A 27,236-nucleotide genomic window follows, 5' to 3' on the forward strand; every position below is an offset into this window, starting at 1 on the left:
GCTGCTGCTGTTTCTGGGGGTGGTGATGCCTCCCGCTACCACATGCAACAACGGCAGCAGCAGTGCTGCTGATAAAACAAAACAAAAAGCCGTTCGTTGGCTCTCTAATCGGTAATAAATCAATAACTTTTTCCACAAGCATCCAATTGTTTTGCGGTCTTCAAAGGAAAGATTCATAAATGATTATTCTACAAGAAGCATTGATCGATTTGAAATAAAGAGGCAAAGGGCGACCTCTGGGATTTTTTATCTGAAAGTGTAACTTTTCCCATAGTAAATCCTATGTAAACTTTGAACCGCTTGCGCTAAATTATAGTTTCACCGATTGCGCTGAAATTTTGTACAGTTCATATGGGACCTAAATGGGATGTAAAAAGTCGACTGGAGCGAGGATTTATTTTTTCCATACTAATGTCCAAATCAATGTCGAAACCAGTTTGACGTCTGACAGCTGCCGCATCGCACCTTCCTAGGGGCAAGCAGATATAACGAGATTAGCCTTCACGTACCCAACCCCCTACAACTCATTTTCAAAATGCTGGCATTTCGTCAATTTTCATAAGATTTTTTTGAAGTCGTTCTCAATCGATCATAAATTAGTGATTGTTTATTAAACTCATGGTGCCATGTAATATCCGGAACTGTGTGGGGCTAGGGGCAAGACACTGTACAATCCGGAGCAACTCTGAGCAATGCTGAGCAATGTTTTGCCAAATGGCTAAGAGTTATTATTTCGTGTGTTATTGTGTTTGAGAGGTTCCCACGGAACCTGTTCCAGATGTTTCGGGGCGACCACATCAGTTAGTACATGCTTTAGTCATTTTTTCTCCCCTATTCTCTCGAAATCATAAAAATTGATACGTCGCACGTCACGTTTTGCTTGCAAACCAGAAAGGTCCCCGATGACACCCCCTTGGAACCTGTGCTAGATGTTTGGGCTACCACAGCGGGTCAAGAACATCAACGTCCTGAGAATTCAGGGGTCTGAAGTCAGTTTCACTTAATAAATAAGTATTTAAGTATGTACCGAAACGCAGTTGCGGAAAAACGGGACAGCTACATAGCAAATGTTACGAAGTTCTATAATCTGATTCACAGCTAAATATCACATACAAATGAATCAGCACGCTAAATATTCGCCATGTGATAGCTGAGTCGGCAGTGACCAGTCAATGCTTTGACCAGCATTCTGGTATTCTGCTTGGACAGATTTGTTAGATACTTCGCCACCCCCTCGGCCACCCCTAGAGATGGCTCAGTACAATAAAATTTTGTTTGACAACATGACTCTAAACTATTTCAGTATTGTTTGTGCTGAGTGGCAGCCCAGGTCTCAATCTGAAGCTTTACCCAACACTTGGGTACTGGAATAGCTGGCTCAGGGCCAATGAAGTCATATGATGCTCGGCTCCAGATGCGAGCTAACTTATCAGCCAATTCATTTCCAGCGATGGAAGAATGGTCAGGTAGCCATACAAGGTGAACAGTGGTTGCTGAATGAGCTCAACAAGCGATAACTATCTTAGGGGCGATTTCTTCACCCTGGCTTAAGCGTTAAGCCAGGTTTAACTGTATGGGTAAGCCTGGCTTAATGCTTAAGTCAGGGTGAAGAAATCGGCCCTTAGACCTGGAGTTGGCCGACGCAAGTGCTTTAATGACAGCCTGGCTATCTGAACAGAAGTATATTATTTTGCCCATTACGTGTTGCTGGAGTGCTGATTGCACTTAAGAGCAAAGATTTCGGCCCAAAAACGGTGCAGTGTCTACCAAGTGAATAAGACTGATGCAGCCTTAGCTCACGAGAACAAACACCAGCACCTGTTCGATCTTCGAGAAAGGAGCCATCAGTGTTACGATGCCGTCTGAAATACTTCTCTCCAGATATCCAGATGTCCGCTCTTCCCGGGAAGGGGATTTCGTGGAAACTACCCTATATATATGGAAAATATCAAGCACTTGTAAGATCACTTGGAGCAAGGACAACAGTTGTTACAAGTTGTTACAAGTTACTTTCTCCTAATTCACCAAAAGTGGTAACAACGAGGTATTTATGTGTTGAACTGCGGTTCACAGGAGTTTCCTCTAGTAAACCGAGTACCCATAGGCCACATAGGCGGTAAGTGCAAGAAAGTGCTCTTGTTTGAGACGAATGTGCACCCTTAAATGAAACAACACAGCGCGCGAGTAACTTTCACGCAGCGAGCGAAAAGACAAAAGAATTTTCACGCAGATTTGTGTAACACCGGATCAGCACATTTTTTGTGTTGATCCGGTGTTACACAAATCTGCGTGAAAATTCTTTTGTCTTTTCGGTCGCTGCGTGAAAGTTACTCGTTGCGCTGTGTACATCGAGTTCTGCGTGTGTAGTGGAGCAACGTCAAAGAGAGCTTCGAGCGCTGCCGTGGGAGTTGAAGAGAACGCTCCAGCCATCGCCATTAAGGTTGAAGGATTCGTCATTGATATCAGCGTCATCATTGAATTTTCGAAAGCAGTTTTTTTTTTCAAAACACTGTTTTCCAAATGGGGAATAGAATAGAGGTAATCACGTTCAAATGTATGCGTGCCTTTTTTGTAGATGTAGTTGTGAAACTGCGAGGAAAATATTTGCACTCTTGCCCCGGACGTTAGTTTTATCATTATTTACCCGTTTTACCCAATTCGATTGGGTAATATTTGCATATGCAATCTGAATAGCCTTTCAATCGGCGTGCACTTTTGTGTGAGGAAAAAATTGTGCTAGTGTTCGTGTGTTGAAATGTCACTTATCTCTATACAGTGAATACATTTTCATATTGAACATTTGTGTTTTGAACGAGAAAACTGCTTTCGACAATTCAATGATGACGGTGATATCAATAGTGCCATTTACACCTATCAATAAGTTGATTCAACCAAGAGGTTCAATCTTTCCTTCAACTTCATCAAGAAACACAATTTGATGGAAATATTGCTAAATGTATTGCTTGCATTTTTATTGCGGAGAAGATGGATGATAATGTTGAATCTTGATATAAATACTGATCAACCTGCAAAAGCGAGGATTGAGGTTGATGTTCATATCCTCAATATTTCCCCTCCGAAAGATTGATCCAACCACCACTATCATCCAGTCCATCAAGATCATCCAAGTCCGTCAAACTTTCCCCTCAAGTTGTTTCATTCGATCAATCCAGCAGGGTAAAAGAGTCAGCAGATTGAACGAAGACCATTCCATCAGTGAGGAAGAGATAGCAATTCACCAACGTTCAGCGCGTGGTTCACGGCGTTCATGGTGGCCAGTTCAATTGAATTTTATGGAATGCTTTGAAAACAAGTTTCTAGAAATAAAGTGTCACGTTTTTGCATTGTAAATATTATAAAGACTTGATCATTGAGAAAGTGCCAATTTCGATGCTTATTCAGTTCCATTAATTATTATGAAAAAATAATATTTTGATAATTTTGGTCATTTACCAAGCCATATTCGATTGTTTTTGTAAGCATTCATAAACTCTTATTTATTGAACCCAATATTTCGGATAAATATGATGAATTGGTAAATAGTGGATCTATTTACTAATTCATCATGCTATTTTTCCAAATGTCTTGAGAAGGCTTATGTGTCTTAATTTCTAACACAAGTTATGAACTTCTACCGTTGAACCAAAATATTTCATACAAAATGTAGCTTAAACAATAAGTATAACAGTTACGTTCGAACAAGATTTAATTTTTGCTAATGTCATAGTGAATATGTAAAGGAGTATAGGTTTGGAAAACAAAGACTGATAAGAGGTTATCCATATTGATTTGTTTGTTTCGCTCATTATTGAAAATGTTTGCTTTATCCGTTATTATTAAAACAGGTTTCTCTATAGCTAGATTGATTACTGAACGATAATTAAATTATATGATTTGAGAGTGACTGAGGGTATTTTTGGCAGTTTTTCTCTCTTTGCCATAAGTGTTTTTTGTCTTCCAAATTCCTTGAAACCTATTTGTGTACAGTTTGATTGGCAAAGATGTGACGCCAACTTTAAGTTTATCAGGCTTTAGATAACACCCCATGACGAAGAGAAAAAGCTGTCGAAAATATACAGAGTTTCCCTATATCGTTCTAGCATTTTATGCTGAAGGCACTAGAAAATCGCATATGCGCATAAATTAAAGATGTGATATAAAACATCATAAACCAATGTTAAATATTAAACATCATTTCTAAATAATCTAATGAAAATTTACGATACGCAACCTACCTGTACTTGAAATAGTTATTTATGCAACAAGTTGCAAAATGATGATTTTTTCAGCACGAGTTGTACGTTTATCCAACGAGGCTTGCCGAGTTGGATAAATACGACGAGTGCTGAAAAAATCGAGTTTTGCAACGCGTTGCATACAAAGTTTTTTGTAATTGCAAAAATACCCGTGCAGTATAATCTCTCTAGCCACACAAACGTGTATCAGCAGCAACCATGTGCGAGCCTCCATGCGCGACAGGACGTAGTGCATAGTATTTTCTTCGATCAGGTAGGCTATGGTAGGCCAACTGTCGCAAGTTTTCAAGCTCCCGTCGTCGTCATGCAGCATCATAAGCAAAAGTAGGTTCAGTTTCTGCTTCTACGCCTGATTGGCAGTTCAAATCAGAATCTGAATCGTCCTGATTTGGATTCGAACTGCTCAGTGCATGTAGAAGCAGCAACTGTATCTACGGAAGTAGCGGTACTCAACAAAAAGTGTGTGCTGGCAAAAGTGCCGAAAAGTACTACTTTTCAGCACTCTAAAGAGTGCCGAAAAGTAGTACTTTTCGGCACCTTTGCTTCAGTGAAGAAAAGTAGGTCGTTTTAACATTGTTTCCGCGAGTGAAAAGTAGGGGAATTCGCAACGCAATTACAAAAATGTTTATTTGGCAACGCTTTCTTGTTTTCTTTATTCCACCATTCCATCAATTATTTCTTTCTCAAGGATTATTGATGGAATCACGAGGATCAAACCAAGTATCAATCCAATATCTTCGACATTACCCCTTTGCAGAGAGATGGATCTAGCCGAGGTTCGAGCAGAGAGAAAATCTCCCGGCAGTATGAGAGAAGTTAATGCATAAAGAGAGAAAAAAACAAGTGTCCGTGCATGCTTAACATTCGTACACAGCTCGCAAAGCAAAGCCTTTTATTGAATCAATGCGTCGTCGTCGGTGGGTGCGGGGTTGGTTTTCAGTCCTACCGATCCCAATGCCAATAATGCGGAAGATAATGTATACACCGCATTTCTGTCAAAATTGTATTTTTTTAATAAATTTTCTATTCACATTAATTCTTCTTCTAAGCTTGAACATTATTACATATTCAAACACTCCCGATCAAAAGTTTAGAGTCACTCTCTCAAATACATGTCATTTTTTTAGGATCATATCTCCGCCTATTTGCGTCCGATTTCAAAATACTAGATCTCATTCAAAAGATAATATGTCAAAGAAACTTTGGATTTAAATGGAAAAAATACAAAAATGTTTGTACGTAAACTTAAGTTTTCTAAAAAAATGAATAAAAACTTATGGCAGCGTCGCTGGAAATTGGGTCGACATAATTTTATTATGAGAGCGGTAATATAACCTATTTTCTATCAGCTTTCAATCGCTTTTTACCGAACTTAACTAAAAAATCTTGAAAACAAGTTTTAAGTAAATTAAATCTTGATGTCATTGACCAAAAGTTTGTGGTCACCCCTCAAAATGATGTATCGGCCAAAAGTTTGCGATCACTTTCGTAAAACATAAAAAAGTGATTTGTTGATATCTTTGCCATCTTTTGTTCATTTTTAATTCTGCTTGGCTTATTTGAAACATAACAAATGGTACTTGTTAGTTGTTAGTACTGAATTAAAACTTATAGTTAGTATTGAATTTGAACCTAATAGTAACCTAAAACTAGCATGCAATATCTCTAAACAGTCCACCCTAGTATTTCAACTGTTATAACTAAACACCCATAAGAGACACTCACAAAACACATACACTATTGTAAAATTAAACACGAATCACTACACAAAAAAAACACCAAGTGATGAGACTCGGACAGCACAAACTGAAGACTTCCTAGATAGTATTAAAACGATAGCCATACAATAAACACGGTTAGTGCACGCGCGCGAGTTTTTCTAAGCCAATAAATTATGCAGTTACTTCGAGGAATAAAGTGTTGTTTCTAATATAAACGATATTATGTGGCATCATTTGGTGAAGTAAAAGGAAGAATTGGAAGTGCAAGGATTTGGAAGGACTCTGGAGGACATCATCGTAGAAATTGTGTGGAATTCGGAAAGAAAGTGGATTCGCGAGTGCACAAAACTTTTAATCACACAACGTAGGATTGTAAACGGTAAAAACTCAACCCACGAACCGCGATCCCCCAACATTTTTATGGTGCCGTGACCAGGATCTTCTGGGTTCCGCCGTTGCGTGTTACTTGCGCGGAATAGTTGGGTACGCGAGCGATGAAATATTTCGCCGTTCTTCTTCACTGCACTTTTCCAAAGTTTGGATTCGAGAAGTCCAAAGTCCACAGTCCCAAGAACAATACCACAATGGCCCAATTGTCTTCCCCAAAGGCCTTCCAAACTCAACCGCCGATCCTGGTCACGGGGCCGGATTTTTGGCGATTTGATTAATTTTACAAGGCCTGTTTTGGACAGGTCACAGGTGAGTGACTGTCCATTGACTTTCTATCATCGCCGGCGGTACTTCCTGGGTCTCTTTTATTTTATCATTCTCGGTGCGTTGCTTGATTCACGTATTGCGGATCTGATAGTGTGGGTATGGCTGGGGGAATTAAGGACAAAATCAAGAAACGCGAGCGCTTTTTTGCGGCTCTGCGTCGGCATATGCAGTTTCTGGAGGGTTATAATCCGGACACACAGTATGGGCACGTTCAGTCAAGGCTGGACAAGTTAGAGGTATCTTGGGAAGAATTCAACGAGCTGCAAGAAGAAATTTGCGAGTTGGATAACGAGGGTGAGCTTGAGCAGGATACGAATAATGCGTACGCAGTATTCGAAAATCAGTACTACGAGATTAGGGCTGCGTTACTGGAGAAATTGACACCGGTCCCAGAGGTACCAAACTTGGACAACTCGATGCGTAACAACAGCGCGTTGGGAATGCATACAGGGGTTCGTCTTCCTCAAATCTCGTTGCCACAGTTTGACGGAGACTATAAAGGATGGCTTTCCTTCAAGTCGACATTCGTTTCGCTCATTCACGAATCCCATGAACTCGGAGACGTGCAGAAATTTCACTATCTGAAATCTGCTCTGAAGGGGGAGGCAGCGAAGCTGATCGAGTCTCTCACGATCACCAACGACAACTACGCCATAGCATGGAATACCATATCAAAGCGCTACTCGAATGAGTACCTGCTGAAGAAGCGTCATCTTCAGGCGCTCATGGAATTCCCGCGGATTGACAGGGAATCTGCGGTACGGATACATGGACTGGTGGACGAATTCGATCAGCGACTGAAGATTTTGAAGCAGCTTGGCGAGAAGACGGAACACTGGGGAGCGATGATAGTCCATTGGATGTGCTCGAAGCTGGACATGCACACCCTTCAACTGTGGGAGGATCACGCAGCATCATTAAGGGATCCAACGTTTACAGCGTTGGTAGATTTCTTGGAGAAGCGAACAAGAGTGTTGGATGCGGTGCAGTCCAACAGCAGCAAGGTCAATGGTATTCAACCGAAGGCGCCCATTAAGCGAGAGCGGTTGGCGGTACATGCGTCCATGGAGAGCGGAAGGAGTGATCCCATGTGTCAGTGTTGCGGCGAGCAACATTATCTGGTACGGTGTGCCAAATTCCAGAATTTTGGACTGAAAGAGAAACTGGACTTCGTCAACAGCAAACGGTTATGCAGCAACTGCTTCAAGTCCGGTCACTGGGTGCGTGACTGCAACTCCAAGTTCAGTTGTAAGACATGCGGGAAAAAGCACAACTCTCTCATACATCCGGGATTCCAACCTAGTAGCGGAAGCAGCGATAACAACACCTCCGAAGGCAACGGTCCAGCGAATGGTTCGAGGAAAAGGAGCGACGTAGCGAGGTCGCACGTTGCGGCGGAAATAACGGAAGAAGATCAAAGCGAGGCAGCAGCAGGACCGTCTAGAGGAGCGTATAGTGTGGGAACTAAGCAGGGTAGTTTGGGTTCGAGCGTATTTCTTTCTACGGTGGTTGTGACGATACGGGATGTGAGTGGTGGTAAGCAGTTGGCTCGAGCGTTGCTGGATAGCGGGTCTCAGGTCAACGTGATGAGCGAGCGACTGTGCCAAATGCTGAAACTTAGGCGGCGGTCGATATGCGTTCCTATAACTGGTGTTGGTCAATCGGAATCAACGGCGAAACACGCGGTCAGTGCAACGATTAGTTCCAGAGTCAACGAATTCTCGGTTGGATTGGATTTCCTTGTTCTGCAGCGAGTGACTTCTGAGCTACCATCGGTAACGGTTCCAATTTCGCATTGGAAGATTCCAAATGACCTTCCGCTGGCGGATCCTCAATTCAATATCAGCGGACGCATCGATTTGCTGCTGGGGGCTGATCATTTCTTCAGGTTCCTCTACGAGAGGGAGATGAAACGAGTCGTTTTGGGTCCCGAACTACCAATACTCATGGATTCCGTGTTCGGGTGGATTGTATCCGGCAGAGATTCGAGTCTGCAGCAAAGGAGATCTGTTCGATGCTGTACAGTGACTACCTCCGGAAATCTAGAGGAGCTTCTGGAAAGGTTTTGGAAGGTGGATAGCTGCGATGACCAACCAGCCTGGTCTAAGGAAGAGCAGGACTGCGAGGAAGACTTCAAGCGTACGCACTCAAGGGACGAGGATGGACGATATGTGGTTCAACTTCCTAAACATCCCAACTACTTCATAATGCTGGGTGATTCTAGGAAGATGGCATTGAACCGGTATGAAAAGTTGGAGAACCGATTGAGAGCGAACCCGAACTCGGAGGAGCAGTATCATGCCTTTATGAAGGAGTACTTGGAGATGGGACATATGCGCAGGATTACGGAGGACGAACTGCTCGTAGATTCCAACGGAACGGATCATCGAAAAATTTTCTATTTACCGCACCACGCGGTACTGAAGGAAGCGAGCACAACTACTAAGGTTCGCGTCGTATTCGATGCTTCAGCGCGAACAGACAGTGGCTACTCCCTCAACGACGTCTTGTTGAAGGGACCGGTTATTCAGGACGATCTTCTCAACCTCCTGATACGTTTCCGCAAGCATGAAGTGGCGCTTGTGGGAGACGTGGAGAAAATGTACAGGCAAGTGTATCATGACCCAAAGGATCCTCTTCGACTCAGAATATTCTTTCGTTTCTCGAAGGACAGCCCGATCGAGGTTTACGAGTTGCTTACGGTCACCTTCGGATTAAAACCGTCGTCATTTCTGGCGACGCGGGCCTTGAAACAGCTTGCGATGGACGAAGGAACGGTCGGATCTCCCGCTAGGTCAGCATTGGAAGAGGACATTTACATTGACGATTACATCGGAGGGGCTGCAAGCGTTGCCGAAGCAATCGCTCAACGGGAACAACTATCGGCATTGATGGCCAAAGGAGGTTTTCCAATACGGAAATGGTGTTCAAACCGGTCGGAAGTTTTGGCTGGTATTCCTGAGAACCTGTTAGGAACTAGCCTATCGGTAACGTTTGAATTGAGTCCCGAAGAAAGGATCAAAACATTAGGTATTACGTGGGAACCGAGAGCGGACCAGCTGCGGTTCCTGTTCAATATTGAAGAAGGTGAAGGTGATTGGACCAAAAGGAGCATTTTGTCAGCAATCGCACGACTATTCGACCCCCTCGGAATAATATCACCAATAGTGGTGACAGCAAAAATCATTATGCAGGAGCTGTCGCTGCTGAAAACCGGATGGGACGCCCCAGTCCCGGAACAATTGGAGCAGAAATGGAAGGAGTTTTATCGCCAGTTATCGAAGCTGGCTGAATTCAGCATCCCTAGATTCGCCTTCGTAGCAAAATACGTCGACGTACAGCTTCACTGCTTCGGTGACGCTTCGGACCGAGCGTATGGAGCTTGTATATACGTTCGCTCTGCTGATCAACAAGGGAACATACGAATCGAACTTCTATCGTCGAAATCTCGAGTCGCACCACAAAAGCGCTTGACAATTCCCCGATTGGAGTTATGTGCAGCAAGAGAGGCTGCACGTCTCTACCAGACCGTCGTCAAAGCCTTATCTATGGATGGCGTACGGTCATTCTTCTGGTCGGACTCCACAGTCGTTTTAGACTGGTTGAAATCTCCACCAAACACGTGGCAAACGTTCGTTGCAAACCGCGTTTCCACCATTCAGAGTGCAACTCATGGACATCCTTGGCAGCACGTGGCGGGTAAGGAAAACCCCGCTGATTTAGTTTCCCGAGGAGTACCTGTTGAGGATTTCCTGAGCAGCGACCTCTGGAAAAGTGGACCTTCATGGTTAAAGGAGACACCATCCAAATGGCTGAACGAATCTCCCGAACCCATTCCGAATGGTGTAGATATGGAACGCCGTATCGTGGTGCAAGCAAATACAGTAGCTGGAGAGCCGAACTTTGTATTCTCGCTTCGATCGTCACTACTTCCGCTAGTCAGAGTGGTTGCTCGCTGCTTACGATTTGCAGCCAACTGCCGGCCATCGAACCAGCGTAACGTTCAGGTATTTCTGACTGCCCAGGAGATCAACGTCGCTAAAATGTTATTAGTGCGATTAGCCCAGGAGGAATGTTTCTCCGAAGAAATAAAATCGTTGAAGAAGAGCTATCAAGTCCCTACCAAATCGCCGTTGAAACTTCTTCGACCATTTCTGGACAAGGATGGCATCATCCGAGTAGGTGGTCGTCTTCGTCACTCGCTTGAAGAGTACTCAACACGACATCCTGCGGTTCTTCCACAAGCGCATGCATTGACCCGCATGCTAGTTGAGCATCATCATCAGCAAATTCACCATGGAGGACATCAGGCCACGCTCGCTGTATTGAGGCAGGAGTTCTGGCCAATCCATGGGAAAAGAACTGTGACATCCGTTCTTCGAAAGTGTCATAGATGCTTTCGCTTCAACCCGAGGCCGATTCAGCAACCTATGGGACAACTTCCGTCCGCCCGAGTCCGCCCCGCTCGACCTTTTCTAATAACCGGCGTCGACTACTGCGGGCCCTTCTATTTGAAACCGTCCCACCGACGAGGAGCCCCACCGAAGGTGTATATCGCAGTTTTCATCTGTTTCACGACGAAAGCTATACATCTAGAGCTCGCCCTCGACCTCTCTTCGTCTGGATTCATTTCGGCACTTCGCAGATTCGTTGGGCACCACGGTATCCCAAGCGAAATTCATTGCGATAACGCCACGAATTTTCAAGGTGCCAAGCACGAGCTGTATGAGCTTTATAAAACGCTGAGCAGTAAATCCGGACAGCAAGAAATAGGATCTGAGTTGTCACAACAAGGAATATCGTGGCACTTCATTCCTCCACGGGCTCCCAATTTCGGAGGTCTCTGGGAAGCCGCAGTGCGCTCTGCCAAGACTGCCCTGAAGAAGGAAGTCGGATCCCACCAGCTCACGTTCGAGAATTTCTGCACCCTGCTCGTACAAATCTCAGCCGCCCTCAATTCAAGACCTCTAGCCCCATTGTCCGATGACCCGTTGGATATCGATGCCCTCACCCCAGCCCATTTTTTGATCGGGACTTCCATGAAGGCACTCCCCGACCCCGATTTTACAGCCATACCCTCAAACCGCCTAACCCACTATCAGCAACGGCAGCAGATGTTCCAAAGGTACTGGCAACGCTGGAGTCGAGAGTACCTTACTGGGCTTCAACAATCAACCAAGAATCTCCAACCAAGCCCCATTCGCATCGGTAGCATCGTAGTACTCCGAGAAGATAACATGCCGCCGCTTCAATGGCCCTTGGCGAGGATCATCGAGGTTCATCCTGGCGCTGATGGAACCGTCCGGGTAGTAACGATTCGGACATCTAAAGGGACATACAAGCGGCCAGTCAATCGAATCTGCCCTCTACCCAGCGATGCAGACAAGGATGACACAGAAGATTAGTAATGAATTAGTAGTGTTAGTAATTTGAGATGTTAGGAGCCAGCAGTTGAAACAAGTTTCAAGGGGGCCGGAATGTTAGTTGTTAGTACTGAATTAAAACTTATAGTTAGTATTGAATTTGAACCTAATAGTAACCTAAAACTAGCATGCAATATCTCTAAACAGTCCACCCTAGTATTTCAACTGTTATAACTAAACACCCATAAGAGACACTCACAAAACACATACACTATTGTAAAATTAAACACGAATCACTACACAAAAAAAACACCAAGTGATGAGACTCGGACAGCACAAACTGAAGACTTCCTAGATAGTATTGAAACGATAGCCATACAATAAACACGGTTAGTGCACGCGCGCGAGTTTTTCTAAGCCAATAAATTATGCAGTTACTTCGAGGAATAAAGTGTTGTTTCTAATATAAACGATATTATGTGGCATCATTTGGTGAAGTAAAAGGAAGAATTGGAAGTGCAAGGATTTGGAAGGACTCTGGAGGACATCATCGTAGAAATTGTGTGGAATTCGGAAAGAAAGTGGATTCGCGAGTGCACAAAACTTTTAATCACACAACGTAGGATTGTAAACGGTAAAAACTCAACCCACGAACCGCGATCCCCCAACAGTACTTACTGTGGTAGAGTCTCAATTAATATTCGTTGAAGCTTCGTGCGCGCCTCGTGCACTGATCATCTTTCGGCCTACACACTTTGTTGTGCATATCCTCAGTCTCTCTGCCACCTTGCGCATGGACGGATCATTTCCCTTCGCAGCGCGCGTGCTATTATCCATGGTCCTTTTAGGTCGTTACCACACTTACTACATAGACATTGAACCACACATATTTTTTAAAATTTAGATTCTAAAACATAATGTAAGATTGCCTTATTTTTTGCAATGTGGTGAAATGTGTTAACTTCACATAACATTTTTATATATAAAAATCGTTGAATACGTTAATTTAGTTATTTTCTTTGAAATGATCCAAAACAAATTGAAATTGAACTAATGATAACGAAGATATCACCAAATCACTTGTTTTACGACTCCAAACTTTTGGCTGATACATCATCTTGAGGAGTGGTGACCCCAAACTTTTGGTCAATAGTTTGGCAAAAATCAGTTGAAAGCTAATAGAAAATAGGTTATATTATGTACCGCTCTCATCATAAAATTTGTGGACCCATTTTCCAGCGACACTGCCGTAAGTTCATGTTTACTTATTAGAACATTTGGCAACTTTGGGTTAATTTTACATACAAACATTTTTGTGAAAGTTTCACCTGAATCATGTTCAAAGTTACTTTGACTTATTATCTTTTGAATGAGACCTATGGTTTTGAAATCGGGCGCAAATTGGCGGAGATATGGGTCTAAAAAATGACATGTTTTTGAGAGGGTGACCCTAAACTTTTGATCAGGAGTGTATTGTACATAGGGTGACAATGGGTATTATCGGCAGGTTTGTTCTCTTCGTCATGGGGGGTTTTTGTCAGCCAAATTACCTGAAACTTGGCCATATAATTCAGATTAGTTGGGAAGGATTTGAGACCAACTCTGAGTTCAATAGGTTTCAAAAAACCCCCAAAGACGAAGAGAACAAAACGGCCGAGAATAGGTAATTTCCCCTATGTTTTTTTTGACGAAAAGTTTTTGGACAGCCCATGCGAAAATTACAAAATTACTACTGAAAGGTGTTTTTATTCGGTGAATTCAATGCAGCTTATATTTACATCTGAAAAACTTCGGTGAAGTCACCAGACAGACAAACAGGCTATCTGTGTTATTTCCAGCAACTGCTGCATTCGGTTGTCCTAGAGGGACACATTTTTTTTCCAACATTCTAAAAAATCAAAATTTTCAACGTCTGTTGTCTGTGATTTTTTTCATAAAATGCTGTGTCTGGTTGTTTAAGGTTGTCACTGGTTTTTATTTCCAGTAACTGCTGCATTCGGTTGCCTAAGAGTAAGAGTGACAGATTTTTTTCTGCGATAAAAGAATCAATTTTTTCAACGTCTATGATTTTTTTTCATCAAATGCTGTGTCTGGTTATCTAAGGTTATCATTGGTTTTGTTTTCTGCATCTGATAGTAAAAGAGAATTGAGGTGTCAAATATTTAAAAAGATCAAAATTTTCAACGTCTGTTGTCTGTGATTTTTTTTCATGAAATGCTGCGTCTGGTTGTCTAATGTTGTCATTGGTTTTGTTATCTGCATCTGATAGTAAAAAAGAATTGAAGTGTCAAATATCTTTAAAAAAATCAAAATTTTCAACGTCTGTTGTCTGTGATTTTTTTTTCATGAAATGCTGTGTCTGGTTGTCTAAGGTTGTCACTGGTTTTATTTTCTGCATCTGATATAAAAAAAGAATTGAAGTGTCAAATATTAAAAATAAATCAAAATTTTCAACGTCTGTTGTCTGTGATTTTTTGCATAAAATGCTGTGTCTAGTTGTCTAAGGTTGTCACTGATTTTGTTTTCTGCATCTGCAAAAAAAAATCAACGGCTGTTGTCTGTGATTTTTTTTTTCATCAAATGCTGTGTCTGGTTATCTAAGAATGTCACTGATTTTATTTTCTGCATCTGACGAATTGAAGCGTCAAATATAAAAAAAAATATAATTTTCAACGTCTATTGTCTGTGATTTTTTTCATCAAATGCTGTGTCTGGTTATCTAAGGTTGTCGCTGATTTTGTTCTGTGAATCTGATAGTGAAAAGGAATTGAAATGTCAATTTTTTTTGTGAGAATTTCCCCGCGTGCTGCGTCTGGTTGACTAGTCACCGGACAGACAAACAGGGCTATTATATATATGTGATGATTTAAAAAAAAATGGCAACACGGCAGAATGTTCTGCAATAATGATGCTCTCATTCACGCGCTGCTGTATTGAAAGGTTGATCTGGAGGGGAAATATTGAACCAATCATTTGATCCATGGAATAATTTGACCCATGGTTTGAGCAATCTTCGAGAGGATTGATGTAACAATTTTGAAGGTGGGGAAATATTGTAGAGAAAATTGAAGTAAAATGCGCTATGGAGGGGAAATATTGCTGCGTGGTTGATCAAACGGAAGATAGGGGAAAAGTTGAATGATTGATATCAATCTATTTTCGAACAATAATATACATTCAATGTTTCCATAAAACGGTCAACTATTGATCAATATATGCATCGTGTGACTGGCGCTAATGACGAACCCTTCAACCTTAAGCACATACTTTGGAAATGGCCTTATTTTGATTTGATTGTTCTCAATTCGCCCTTTTGCCACCACACTAGACACCTGTAGGGATTGAGAGGGATATCTGACTGGAAATGCCACGGTGTCCGTCCGGACACTACAACACACATAGGCCAATATTGGACGAACAACAGTTGTGTAAATCTATTTGAAATACATGGGGCTTAGACCCCAAGTTGTACCAAACGATCGCCGGCATTGCCCGAAGGCCATACAAGCTTTGATTCTGAACTCAATATGAGGTGTCCAGGAAAGCTTGGAAACAAGAATGACTGGAAAGTACTTCACCTGTTCAGTCACATTGATTTCAGAATCAAAGAGACGTAAAGGTCGAACACCATTACGGTTTCGCTTTTCCGTGAAAAGAACAATAGATGTTTTACTCGGATTTACCGAAAGGCCAGATTGGCGACACCAACCCTCAACCACCTCAACTACCTGAAGAGCGTTTTGCATCAGGTCGAAAAGGGTGCTGAGCTGATGCACATACCGACTAACAATGTTAGGTGGTCGTCGGCAAAACCATAAGTAGCAAAACCGCTATTACTGAGTTGCTTCAATAGCATATCTGCTACGAGATTTCACATAAGTGGTAAAAAGACTCCCCCTTGGGGGCACCAACAAACATTCAATTTCCTATTCGCCGCTTGACGCAATGTCGACAAGAGATGTCGGTTTTTGAGCGTTTGGTGAATCCAATTGGAAATCATTGGAGATATGGCATCGAAAGGCACGTTGTCAAAGGCATCTTTGATATCATAGAAAACACCCAAGCAGGATTGCTTGGGGAATTGAGGCATTGAGGCATGCTCGTCCATTTAGACACGCTCGGTATGAGCCTGAGCCTGTGTGTCCATCTACCCCTAGATTTACCCTTGTTGGAGGAATCCCATTCTCTCTGCTACTTCAGCATAGACGATGTGCTGGCGATCTTAAGCCGCATCGCTTGAAGTACTCAGTATGCGCTGACCACACTAAGGCATATCAGCCTGTGGGTACTGTTGCGCGATGAAGGATAAAGAGTTTGTCCAATTCGATAATTTATTCCAGATTGAATAGTATTATAAAATTCCTATCAAATGAACATCAAATTCGGGTTACACATTCCATTAAATAACATTATTGATTTAGTTCTTACTTCTAATGACCTTTCTCCAACTATCCGCGCAACTATTTAGTCGTTTACAGCCTAATTATTCCCTAGGTTCCGATGCACGTTCACCAACTTCATGAACTAATAAACACTTTGCTTTTTGTTGGTGGAAGCGATCTTTTCTATGCAAATGCCTTTGTTTGCCGATTTGTTTGCCGTGATCATATCGCCGGCCGCCGGTTTATTTTTCAGAGGCGTAGTCGGGATCGGAATAGGAGATCGTAGCATGAAGTTTCGTGGCGCGCTCAACAGGTACTCTCGAGTCGCTTCACGTTTCGGTTCACCATCGAATTTTCAATCGCAAGTCCTTCTCCGTCGCGTATGGGTCGTTGCTATTGGATCTGGTTCGTATTCTTGTCTTGTTTCCTTTTCGGTGCTTGTTAATTATATGTATTCCTACCTTTGTCAAAAGGGAAATGGTCGGTTTCAAACAATATCGGGTTTCGGATAAAAAAAGAACCATACAATATTGAATAAATAGCTAATTTATTTTTACTCGTAGTGTGACAATTATCATGTATGTCTTAGTACAATATTTTTGTCTTTATGCGCCACTGAAGCACCTTTGCAATGATCGAGTTCAATCAAAATTACTTCTAATGCTTCATTTATTTCACAAAATTATGGATAAGTGGTGATGTGGTATAATGATCGTTAGGCTTTACGCTTTTAGTTTTTTTTATCTGCCATTTACATGATTATTATGGTCATATGTGTATGTATCTATGAAGAACACGCCACACTTATGACCATTTTTTTGAATCATTTTTTGCTTATTCTAGTTATTGTGCTACAGTATCAGTAACTTGATATAATCCTAAAATTAGCCTACATCTTTTGGATTATTGCTATTCTACATATAGTATTCCGTCTTTTTTGTGAAATAAAAAGTTACTGCAGCTGTTACATTGCCGATTTTTACTCTGATTTGTCATCATTTAGTTATTACCTTCAAGTGTATCCAATTGTAATATCATTGACAGCTGCAGTATAACCTATTGAATCGTAGTTCTCTATAAGCGTAAAAATAATAATTAAAATTTAAGAATTACATGATAATTACTTGTAATGAAAAAAAAAAAAAACAAAACAATATAAGTTGTTTTGTGGAGATCTGATATAAAACTGTTGCACTGGGTACATTTTTTTTAATATAAAAACTATTCATGGGCTATTGTTGCCATTCGAGTCATTCAGTTTAATCATTCGGTGGATGGTAATGTACATCATTCGTGGTAGTACTCACTAGCGGTACCAGTTAAAACTACAGTTACTCAAATAAAATGTGATCACTCGCTGCAATGCTTGGTTTGGTTCATTTACGTAAAATAAAAACACAACAGTCTCATCGATTGATGCATTCCCTATTTTCCCTTCAATTTTGTATATAATATAGGCATTTGATGTACACATTTTCACATTGTACATATTCCCATTTGCTTTTCTGTTTGTATATACTTTTCGACATTCATTAACAATTTTTTTATAATTCTTATATCATATTGCTATACGTTTTATTTGCATCCTTTATCTAAACCATTGTTTTACCCAGTTGAGGGATACATCGCCAAGCTCTCCATTTTACATTTCCATAATTTCAGGACGCTACAAACGTATTAAGTTACATTTATATGCACAGCACGTGTAAATAGTGTTTGCTAATATGCAGTGTAAGTTGGTGAACTACCTATATGAAAATGTGTTTTATAAAAGACGGAATGCACGTTACGAAGGATTTATCCACAAACTGATTCATTCTTTTTTTTATGATTCATTAACAGTGTTTCCACAGATGTTTCTGTTTAAGACATGATGTGAATATGATTCTGATCTAATGAAACTTCCACATATTTTTAATTTGTGACAGTGTTGATGTACTGCCGTGTGCAGCATAATTGCCCAATGTTAATAAAAATTCTTATAAAGCATGAGACAACACGGCATTGCAGGTATTGTAAATTTGGATTCATTGAATTTATATTTGCTTTTGTTTGTGAAACAAGCAGAACAAATGATTAAAATAAAAAAAATACAAAAAATAGGTCATGGTGGCTCCAAAGAGGATACAAAAAGCAAATGACTTCCAAAAAGCTTCAGTAAGAGAAGATGTGAACCATTATTAGACATGAATAAACAAAGAACTTTATTTCTACTCTAAAAGCCACATATTCTTACATGACGACCTTGGGGACTCTGGATGTGACCTCTCAAGCGGAGCGGAGTCGATGTACGAATCGCCATTACTTGCTTAGTAAATGCTACTTTGTTTGTGTTCCCACAAATAAGAATATACTACGAAAAAAAGAAAGATCCCCATAAAAGACCGGAAACGAGTACAAAGAAACAGATGCAGGAGAAAGTTAACATAAATATTATTCAATACTAGTATATGATAGCTTTCAGAATTTTGGGAAAATATAAGAGAGAAATAAGTTGAACAAGTGGGGAAAAAGATGGAGCTAAATGAGGAAGGAAAAAGACCGCAGTCAAACCCAGAAATTGCGCTCTCTGGTATGACGAAAGTGTCATTCCATACATCGACGTCTTTTAGTTTATACATATGTATCTGATAAAATAAAAACGATGTGGTGCATCCTCATACTTGTAAGATCTTATCGTAATCTGGCATCTATGGCAGAAAGGGGCTGTCCATAAACCACGTGGTCATGAGGGGGGGGGGGGGGTCGGCCAATGACCATTTTGTATGGATAAATAAATTTTTTTGTATGGACCAATGACCACGCGGGGGGGGGGGGGGGGGGGTTGAAAAGTCCCAAAAAAATGACCACGTGGTTTATGGACAGCCCCAAAACTTAGAAAATGACCAAGAATTTGATGCCCTATAACCAAAAATGTGCCAAAATTGTAAATGTTGCTTACGCCACTTTTTAAGATTACGGCAGTATAGAATGTTGCTTTCGTCCGAAAGTACCTGGATTATGAAGTCTTGCGAAGAATTTCTTCAATGTCAAACCCCCTTTTACCGAAAATAGTTTATTTCACCCTGGTATTTGTCAAAGTTTATTTCATTATGATCATTTATTTATGACTTTTTGAGTTCTACATAATTTAGATAATCACTTTTTCACATGATAATAAATAACGTAAGCCACGGCAGCGCAGGTTTTTAGTTGCACAGGAGCTAGGTACTTGAAAAGGACTCGTGTGCAAAAAAAAAACCTGCACATTTGTAGCATACACTCCCGTTCAAAAGTTTGGGGTCACCCCCTCAAAAACATGTCATTTTTTTAGGCCCATATCTCCGCCAATTTGCGTCCGATTTCAAAACCCTAGGTTTCATTCAAAAGATAATAAGTCAAAGAAACTTTGAACATGATTTAAAAGAAACTTTTTAAAAAAAATTGTGTGTAAACTTAACCCAAAGTTGCCAAATTTTCTAAAAAATGAATATAAACTTAAGGCAGTGTCGCTGGAAATTGGGTCGACCAAATTTTAAGATGAGAGCGGTAATATGACCCATTTTCTATTAGCTTTCAACTGCTTTTTACAGAACTTAGCTAAAAAATCTAGAAAAAAAGTTATTAAGTAAATTAATCCTTGATGTCATCGACCAAAAGTTTGGGGTCACCCCTCAATATGATGTATCGGCCAAAAGTTTGGGGTCACTTTCGTAAAACATGGAAAAGTAATTTGGTGATATCTTTGTCATCTATAGTTCAATTTTAATTATTTTTGGCTCATTTCAAAGATAATTAACTAAATTTACGTTTGATGTCTTCAACTTAACGTATTTAACGATTTTTGTATATAAAAATGTTATGTAAAGTTAGCACATTTTACCACGCTTCAAAAAATGAGGCAACTTTACGTTAAGTTTTAGTATGAAAATTTCAACAAATATGTGTGGTTCAATGTCTATGCAGTAAGTGTCTTTCATTTTGTTTCAAATAAGCCAAGAAGAATTAAAATTGAATGAAAGATGACAAAGATATCAACAAATCACTTTTCCATGTTTTACGATAGTGACCCCAAACTTTAGACCGATACATCATATTGAGGGGTGACCCCAAACTTTTGGTCGATGACATCAAGGATTAATTTACTTAATAATTTTTTTTCTAGATTTTTTAGCTAAGTTCTGTAAAAAGCAGTTGAAAGCTAATAGAAAATGGGTCATATTACCGCTCTCATCTTAAAATTTGGTCGACCCAATTTCCAGCGACACTGCCGTAAGTTTATATTCATTTTTTAGAAAATTTGGCAACTTTGGGTTAAGTTTACACACAATTTTTTTTTTGAAAAAGTTTCTTTTAAATCATGTTCAAAGTTTCTTTGACTTATTATCTTTTGAATGAAACCTAGGGTTTTGAAATCGGACGCAAATTGGCGGAGATATGGGCCTAAAAAAATGACATGTTTTTGAGGGGGTGACCCCAAACTTTGGAACGGGAGTGTATGTGCTGCTTGGGATAGTTTCGAACCGTCTCCAACCGTAAGCGTATCTTAAAGCATGAAAACACAGCTTACGTAGGAACTTAGGGTTTTTAAAACAGTTAGTTAAATCTTTATGAACCTAATAAGCACTCAATCGTCCTTCACCAGTGTACAGAGTATCGCCTTCTCTAAGAAAAACTCCTATGTTTAACGGTAATATTTTAACATTACATGGCGATCGTGACAGAACATCATGTTTCACAGCACGCAGTTCAATGAAATAGAAGGAAATCTTACAACTCACTCAAAGTGCAAATTTTCGGTAATACCAATCCGTGTGGTTAATTATGAATTTCAAATAACTCAACGTAAATATGTACAGATGGGTAAATTATTGGTTAAATTGGAAAAAAATCCACAGATGAGGTGAGATTTGAACTCACGGCTCTTATTCGCTAGACAAGTGCTTTACCAACTAAGCTACCGAGCCACTCAATGACCCGGTAACTTAGTTGTCATAAGGTTCAATTCTAATCTCATCGATCTATATCATCTTCCCCTAAACCGCAAATATAAGCATCTCTGTTGTACATATGTACGAAGAGCGAAAGGGATTTGTTTATTGTTTGAAACTGTTCACCTCCCAAGCAACACACTTGGACGTTAATAAGTTCCTATAATTTAAATGCAACTAGATTGAATGTTATGCCCTTTGTACCAATCGTCTTATTAACGACTAAATTGCAACGAAAAAAGCGCAAGAGGTGGAGCCAATATAAAACATCCATTCGTGTTATAAACGGTTTTAATTCGCAATCGATTTACAACCGAGATACAACTCATGGTCGACTTACAAATTGTGACCGATTCGACAACTAGTCAGCTAGTCATCACATTCGTCACTGCCAGTGACTATGTGTCAACAGTTTCATCAATGTGATTAATAATTGTGTGGGTAAAATTTGCCGCAAAAAAAGGCTGAACGAGAACGTCATTTTTTATGCCGCTTTTGATTTATTGGTAAATCATGCATTCTGGCTCAGTATTTCCAACGCGCCTCAGACTACTTATCATTTTGCGAGTGAAAATTTAGACATTTGTAGTAAAAATGTACGCGCCATATTGCTTTGACTGAGTTCATTTTAGCAGCTTATTTAATGCACCCGTAAAATGCTGAAAATTAGTTTAGAATTTTTATTCTCTTAACCATGTCTAGGGCAACATTGCTTCACACGGTAGGACATAAACAACCAAAAAAACACTTGGACATTTACTTTTCGCCGACATTCAAGGGGATATCCATTTATAACGTAAAGGAATTTGATCATTTTTTGAACCTCCCCTCCCCTATTTTATTTTTTTTTGTAGGAATCCCCAAATATTTCTCAATCCCCCTCTCACCATATACTATTACTTAATTTATGGATAGCCCCCAAATACCTAATGACTATTTCTAAATTTATCTAAGTATTCTGCTAGCAACTGTGGAAGTGCTTATAGAAATCCTGTTTCATTGTAATGATCAAAACAAGATGATAAAACTTCCGTACCATATATTTAAAAACGGAATACTGTGTTTGACATTTTGCCTGATCAGGAGTCAAAGTTGGTTCGAAAAAATGTCAACATTTAAGCTAACGGAATGCTGCATCTTTTCGCCAGATGTTTTTAGGAAGCTTCGGAACACCACTATCTAGTCCGACTGTAACATGTATTCAAACCCTTCCAGTGGTACCAGTCCTTCAGTACTACGTAAATAATGCAGAATTTAACAACAAATGTAGCATTTACCAGTGCTTGCATATTCTTCTTGGTTTGAAGAAGGAATGGTATAATGTATGAATTCTTTATTGAGCAATTTACTGATGTTTATGATGTTATCTCAATTTAATTCCTAATACTTTAATTATTTGTGCTTGTGTATTGTGATTACTTATGGTAGGATTTTTTCCTGTTAATGTCAATGTTAGGAGTTTTTTTTATTATTTTTATTACTTTTTCATTCAAAAATATTGTCAGATGAAACATATAAATAAACGTAAACAATATGGAGCAACTATGGTATAATAATGAATCAATTGTTTAAATATGAAAATCAACTTGCATTTGTTTTAGCTCCAATTAATTTTTTAATCACTTTAATTTAATAAAATTATAGAATATGTTGAAAAATTTGTGAAGAAAATGATACATTTTATTTGAACATGACTTGGTTTTTTTTGGAAACATTTAAGTTTTTATAGTGCATTTTATTATTTTTATGATTTCAAAAACCTTTTGTCGCACATTTTGCAGCTTCCATCCCTTCTGTCAAAATTTTTCGTTATGTTCTAAATTAGTTCCAAGTTATCATGTTTATAACAATCAGTATCAATGTTTTGGTTGTTTTGGTTTGTAAACGGTCGTAACTAAGATTCATTGAAACAATTAGATTATACCTCAGTTACAAATTGGTATCGCAAGTTTCAACTAACGATGACGTTTATTTACATTGTGCTAGTTGTTATCAATATGTTATAACACAGTTTGGCTTTAAAAACAGGATTTTAACATCCGTTGTTTCATGAAAACTCAGTTGCAACATGTTTGCAACGATGATAATTTCTATTTTAGTTGCAGGTGCTACTTGGGCTATAGTACAGGCACCGCTTCCCCAACCACTTGTAGAGGAAGAACAATTGCTACCTGGAAGGCGATCAAACGCGTCATTCGCATTCTGTTTGATACGACGGATAACTACGTAGAGGTAGATGCTCGAAAACGAATCACTCAAACTGCAGTCAATTGGCTCGGTAGCTTATTGGGAAAACACGTGTCTAGCGAATAAGGGTCGTGAGTTCAAATCTCACCTGAGCTGTGGATTTTTTCCCAAGTTAACCAATAATTTACACATCTGTACATATGTACGTTGAGTTATTTGAAATTCAGGAAATCTTAGTTTATATGAGAATCTCCTGTACCGAGTAATACTGAAATTACACGCAATCTTTTTTGCGTTTTGCCAATATTACAGTAGAAGAATGGGTGGGCTTGATAACAGAAGGTTAAGTGGTTTTTCTTCTGCATTGAAGCGAGATATAATCAACTCAATGCAGAGTTAGTGGATAATTCTAGTGAATAAAGCTTTTTATTTTATTATTTAAGATCAAGCGTTCGAACTTTTATATATGGTGGCTCCAGAGAGGACATTTCAACGAAACTATTTCGCGATGTGAACCGAATTTCTAAAGTGTAAACGGCCGCAAAATTGATAGCATCAAGTTTTGCTGACGAGCCAGTAAAGACTCTGAGCAAAGAAGATTTAAGAGAATTGTCATCCATGACCTTGGGCATAAGTTTTTTGAAGTCTGTTTAAATTTGTGATGTTTGAACATGATAATTTAAGCCATATCTTGCTCTCTGATGATGCGAACAACTAGCACTGACATTGTGCATTCCTATGGGTTTCTTCCTCAATCAAGCTACCAGTTTACAAACGGTATGAAACGTAGAAAAAACACTTGGTCAAAGCATAGGTGACTGAAGGCGAAGCCGTCATCTGAGTTGTGAACCCCCCGCCAGCAACCATCTGGAAGACCAGCACGAGTCAACCGCGAACCAGAGCATGATTGTAAATGGTGAGTTCATGTAACTATTTTAAGTGAAAGTGAAAATTGAACTAATCCCAGTTAGTGTTTTTTTGCTAAGCATCGGAGTCCACTCCAAGAGAGAAACCCGCGCGTTCAATATTAAACTTACTAATCGCTCTTTTCAAATTTACGTTAAACGAGAACTATCTGAGAACTGACGCTCAACTAACAAATTGAGAAAAATAAAATCTATCACTACGAGGTCAAGGTAATCAACTTAAGAAAACTTTCGATAACCAAAGTAAACCGCAACAGAAACAACAACTAAAACCGGAACCTTGGGTTGGTTACTTGGGTAGTGCTATTTCATAAGCGAAGTACCGAACTATTGGCAGAATGAATCGCGTGGAGTATCGTTTGTAAAATATCTATCATTTTCAACAGTCAACATTTAGCATTAACTACAAGCTACTGTTACATCAACTTAGAGCAAAGTAACAACATGCGCGAACAAAAAGTTTAATAATACCATACTCACTGTGATTTAAACAGTTAGTGTAAATACGGTCAAAACTGGAGAGGGTAGTGCAGGAAATGTACTCGAATGACAAAATACGGGCACTACTGGAAATCGTGAACATTCTTCTATTCGTTGGTGTAGCAGACATCAACTATTAATACTCACTTCACTCACTAGGTGATATGTAATTAAAGGAAAGTATCTTTTAAGTTATGCTTAACCCTCGAGCAGTCGCGTCTTCGACCACCTTCAGAAACCCTGTCTAAACATAAAGGTGAGATGAATTCCGACAAGAAAACTTTTGTTTTCGATAACAGTTACATACCGTATTTGAAACATTTTATAAAAAAGAATATGGTGCCTTCCAGATGACCAAAGAACCATAAAAATACCCATCAATAATTTTGAAACGAAACTTCTTCATCACAGAAAGTCGATAGCGCAGTTATGCTAGAAAATCTAAATTTTTACGCTCCCACTCGTCAACTAAGAAATAGGAATCTATTTTAAATTAAATACCAAAGAACTGACTATGGCATTAGTGGGCCTATTAAAAGCATGATGTTATTGTGAAGCAATTGATATAACAATGAATAGATCGAAATTTAAACATGTTTTCTTTTTAAGATACACAAGGCAATAAGACAGGTGCAAATAGAAATTAGGAATTTCATTGTTACAGACGTTATTTATTATACATTTTACTGTAAAATTTGGTCTACGTATTGATTGACGACAAATAAAAAATAAACATAACGTCTCATATCCAATCATTATTTCATGTAAGGCAGGGGAAGAAAACCCTCTAGGAGTACTTTGAAAAAGCTAATGCAATCAAGACAACAGCTACGCCGATGGAGGACCACAAAAGGTCTACCGAAGCAGTAAACAAATTAATCAGTCTAATGACCCTTGCAAGGTACATCAATGTACTAAATGGAAGAAATTTAGCGATGTACGTTAGGAGTTATAGACCAAAATCTTTAGCGGAAACCCATGACATAACAATTGCCCATTCAAACGCCTCCTACAGGCAAAAAATTGAAAGTAGGCAAACTTCCTCTAGCTTTTCCGGAGCAAATGTTCACCCAAAATTTCAAAATAAAAGCGAAAATTCTAGAAACCAAAATTTCAATAACTCAAGACAACAAAAAGCAAATTCCGGCAAGTTTAAAAGAAACAACGGCGAAGACGTGTTCATGAGAACACATATTTCGAAGATGCAAATCAACAATAATGAATCAAAAACGGGAAAAACATGAGAGAGAATCAAACGAAGAGCCGGAGGAACAGCAAAATATTTCACAAGAGTTAGAATCCGACGAGGACGAGTATTTCGTAGGCGACGAGATAAATTTTCAGATAGTCGGATGCGAAAAAATAAAGGAATAAACAATTTCATCCCATATACTACTATTCCTACAACAAAGGTCGAAATGAAATTCTCAATAGACCCAGGGGCTAACAAAAATTACAAAACGCAAAAATGGAAAGAGGCCTTAAGGTCACCCACATCAATGGTACCTTCAAGATGTGTCGTTTGACTCGTTTTCATTAAACAAAAAATTGAAATTTTATGTCTTCAAGTTCCATCAATTCTTTGACGGACTGATTGGGTACGAATCACTGCTGCGTGAATTAAACGCACAATAACCCATTGGGAAAATAAATTTAAAATGGGGAGGAAAACTATCGAATTGAAGAAAAGATTCCCGGAAACACAGAAAATTAATCTCAATGAACAAGAAATTCAGTTCATCAAGATAAAAACACCTAATGAAGGAGATTTTATTATAGGAGAAGAAAGGAACATGGGTGATTTTAAAATTTTGCCTGGCATTTATAACAGTAATAATAACTTTGCCTGCGTAGCCGTTAAAAGCCATTATAAATCGAATTGGGAAATCAACGTTAATGTAATTAGCTTCAAAACGACGAATTTATTGAAACTCAAGGCCCAAAATATCTTACGAAACACAAAATCAAAATACAAGACGATTCCTTTGACCAATTAGAAAAATAGGCCTTAGAAAAAATATTTCCGATAACTGTGAAATTCTATCCTTCGAAGAGGAAAAATTGTCATTCACCCATCGGATTAAACATAAAATCAGAACGGTGGACAACATTCCAATTCACACCAAATCATATCGTTACCAGCAAATATTTGAAAACGAGGTACAAAAGCAAATTCAAAAGATGCTCAACGGAATTATTTAAGAATCCATATCACCTTATACGTCACCCGTGTG

The 27,236-nt window shown here is 39.4% G+C and overlaps 1 protein-coding gene and 1 long non-coding RNA gene across 2 annotated transcripts; both read left to right on the forward strand.

Annotated features, from left to right (window-relative positions):
- Positions 1-6,792: 6,792 nt before the first annotated feature.
- Positions 6,793-12,099, forward strand: LOC134286764 (uncharacterized). Its single transcript, XM_062848434.1, has one exon. The coding sequence runs from the start codon at positions 6,793-6,795 to the stop codon at positions 12,097-12,099; it is 5,307 nt and encodes a 1,768-aa protein (XP_062704418.1).
- A 1,677-nt stretch (positions 12,100-13,776) lies between these two features.
- Positions 13,777-14,688, forward strand: LOC134287241 (uncharacterized). Its single transcript, XR_009997146.1, has 2 exons — positions 13,777-14,170; positions 14,209-14,688. It is a non-coding gene; the product is annotated as an uncharacterized LOC134287241 (long non-coding RNA).
- Positions 14,689-27,236: the final 12,548 nt, after the last annotated feature.

Source organism: Aedes albopictus, chromosome 2 (assembly GCF_035046485.1).
Source record: "Aedes albopictus strain Foshan chromosome 2, AalbF5, whole genome shotgun sequence".
NCBI lineage: Eukaryota > Metazoa > Arthropoda > Insecta > Diptera > Culicidae > Aedes > Aedes albopictus.

Excerpts from the sequence above, each read along its gene's own strand:
- LOC134286764 (XM_062848434.1), top strand. The coding sequence starts at position 6,793 with ATGGCTGGGGGAATTAAGGACAAAATCAAGAAACGCGAGCGCTTTTTT.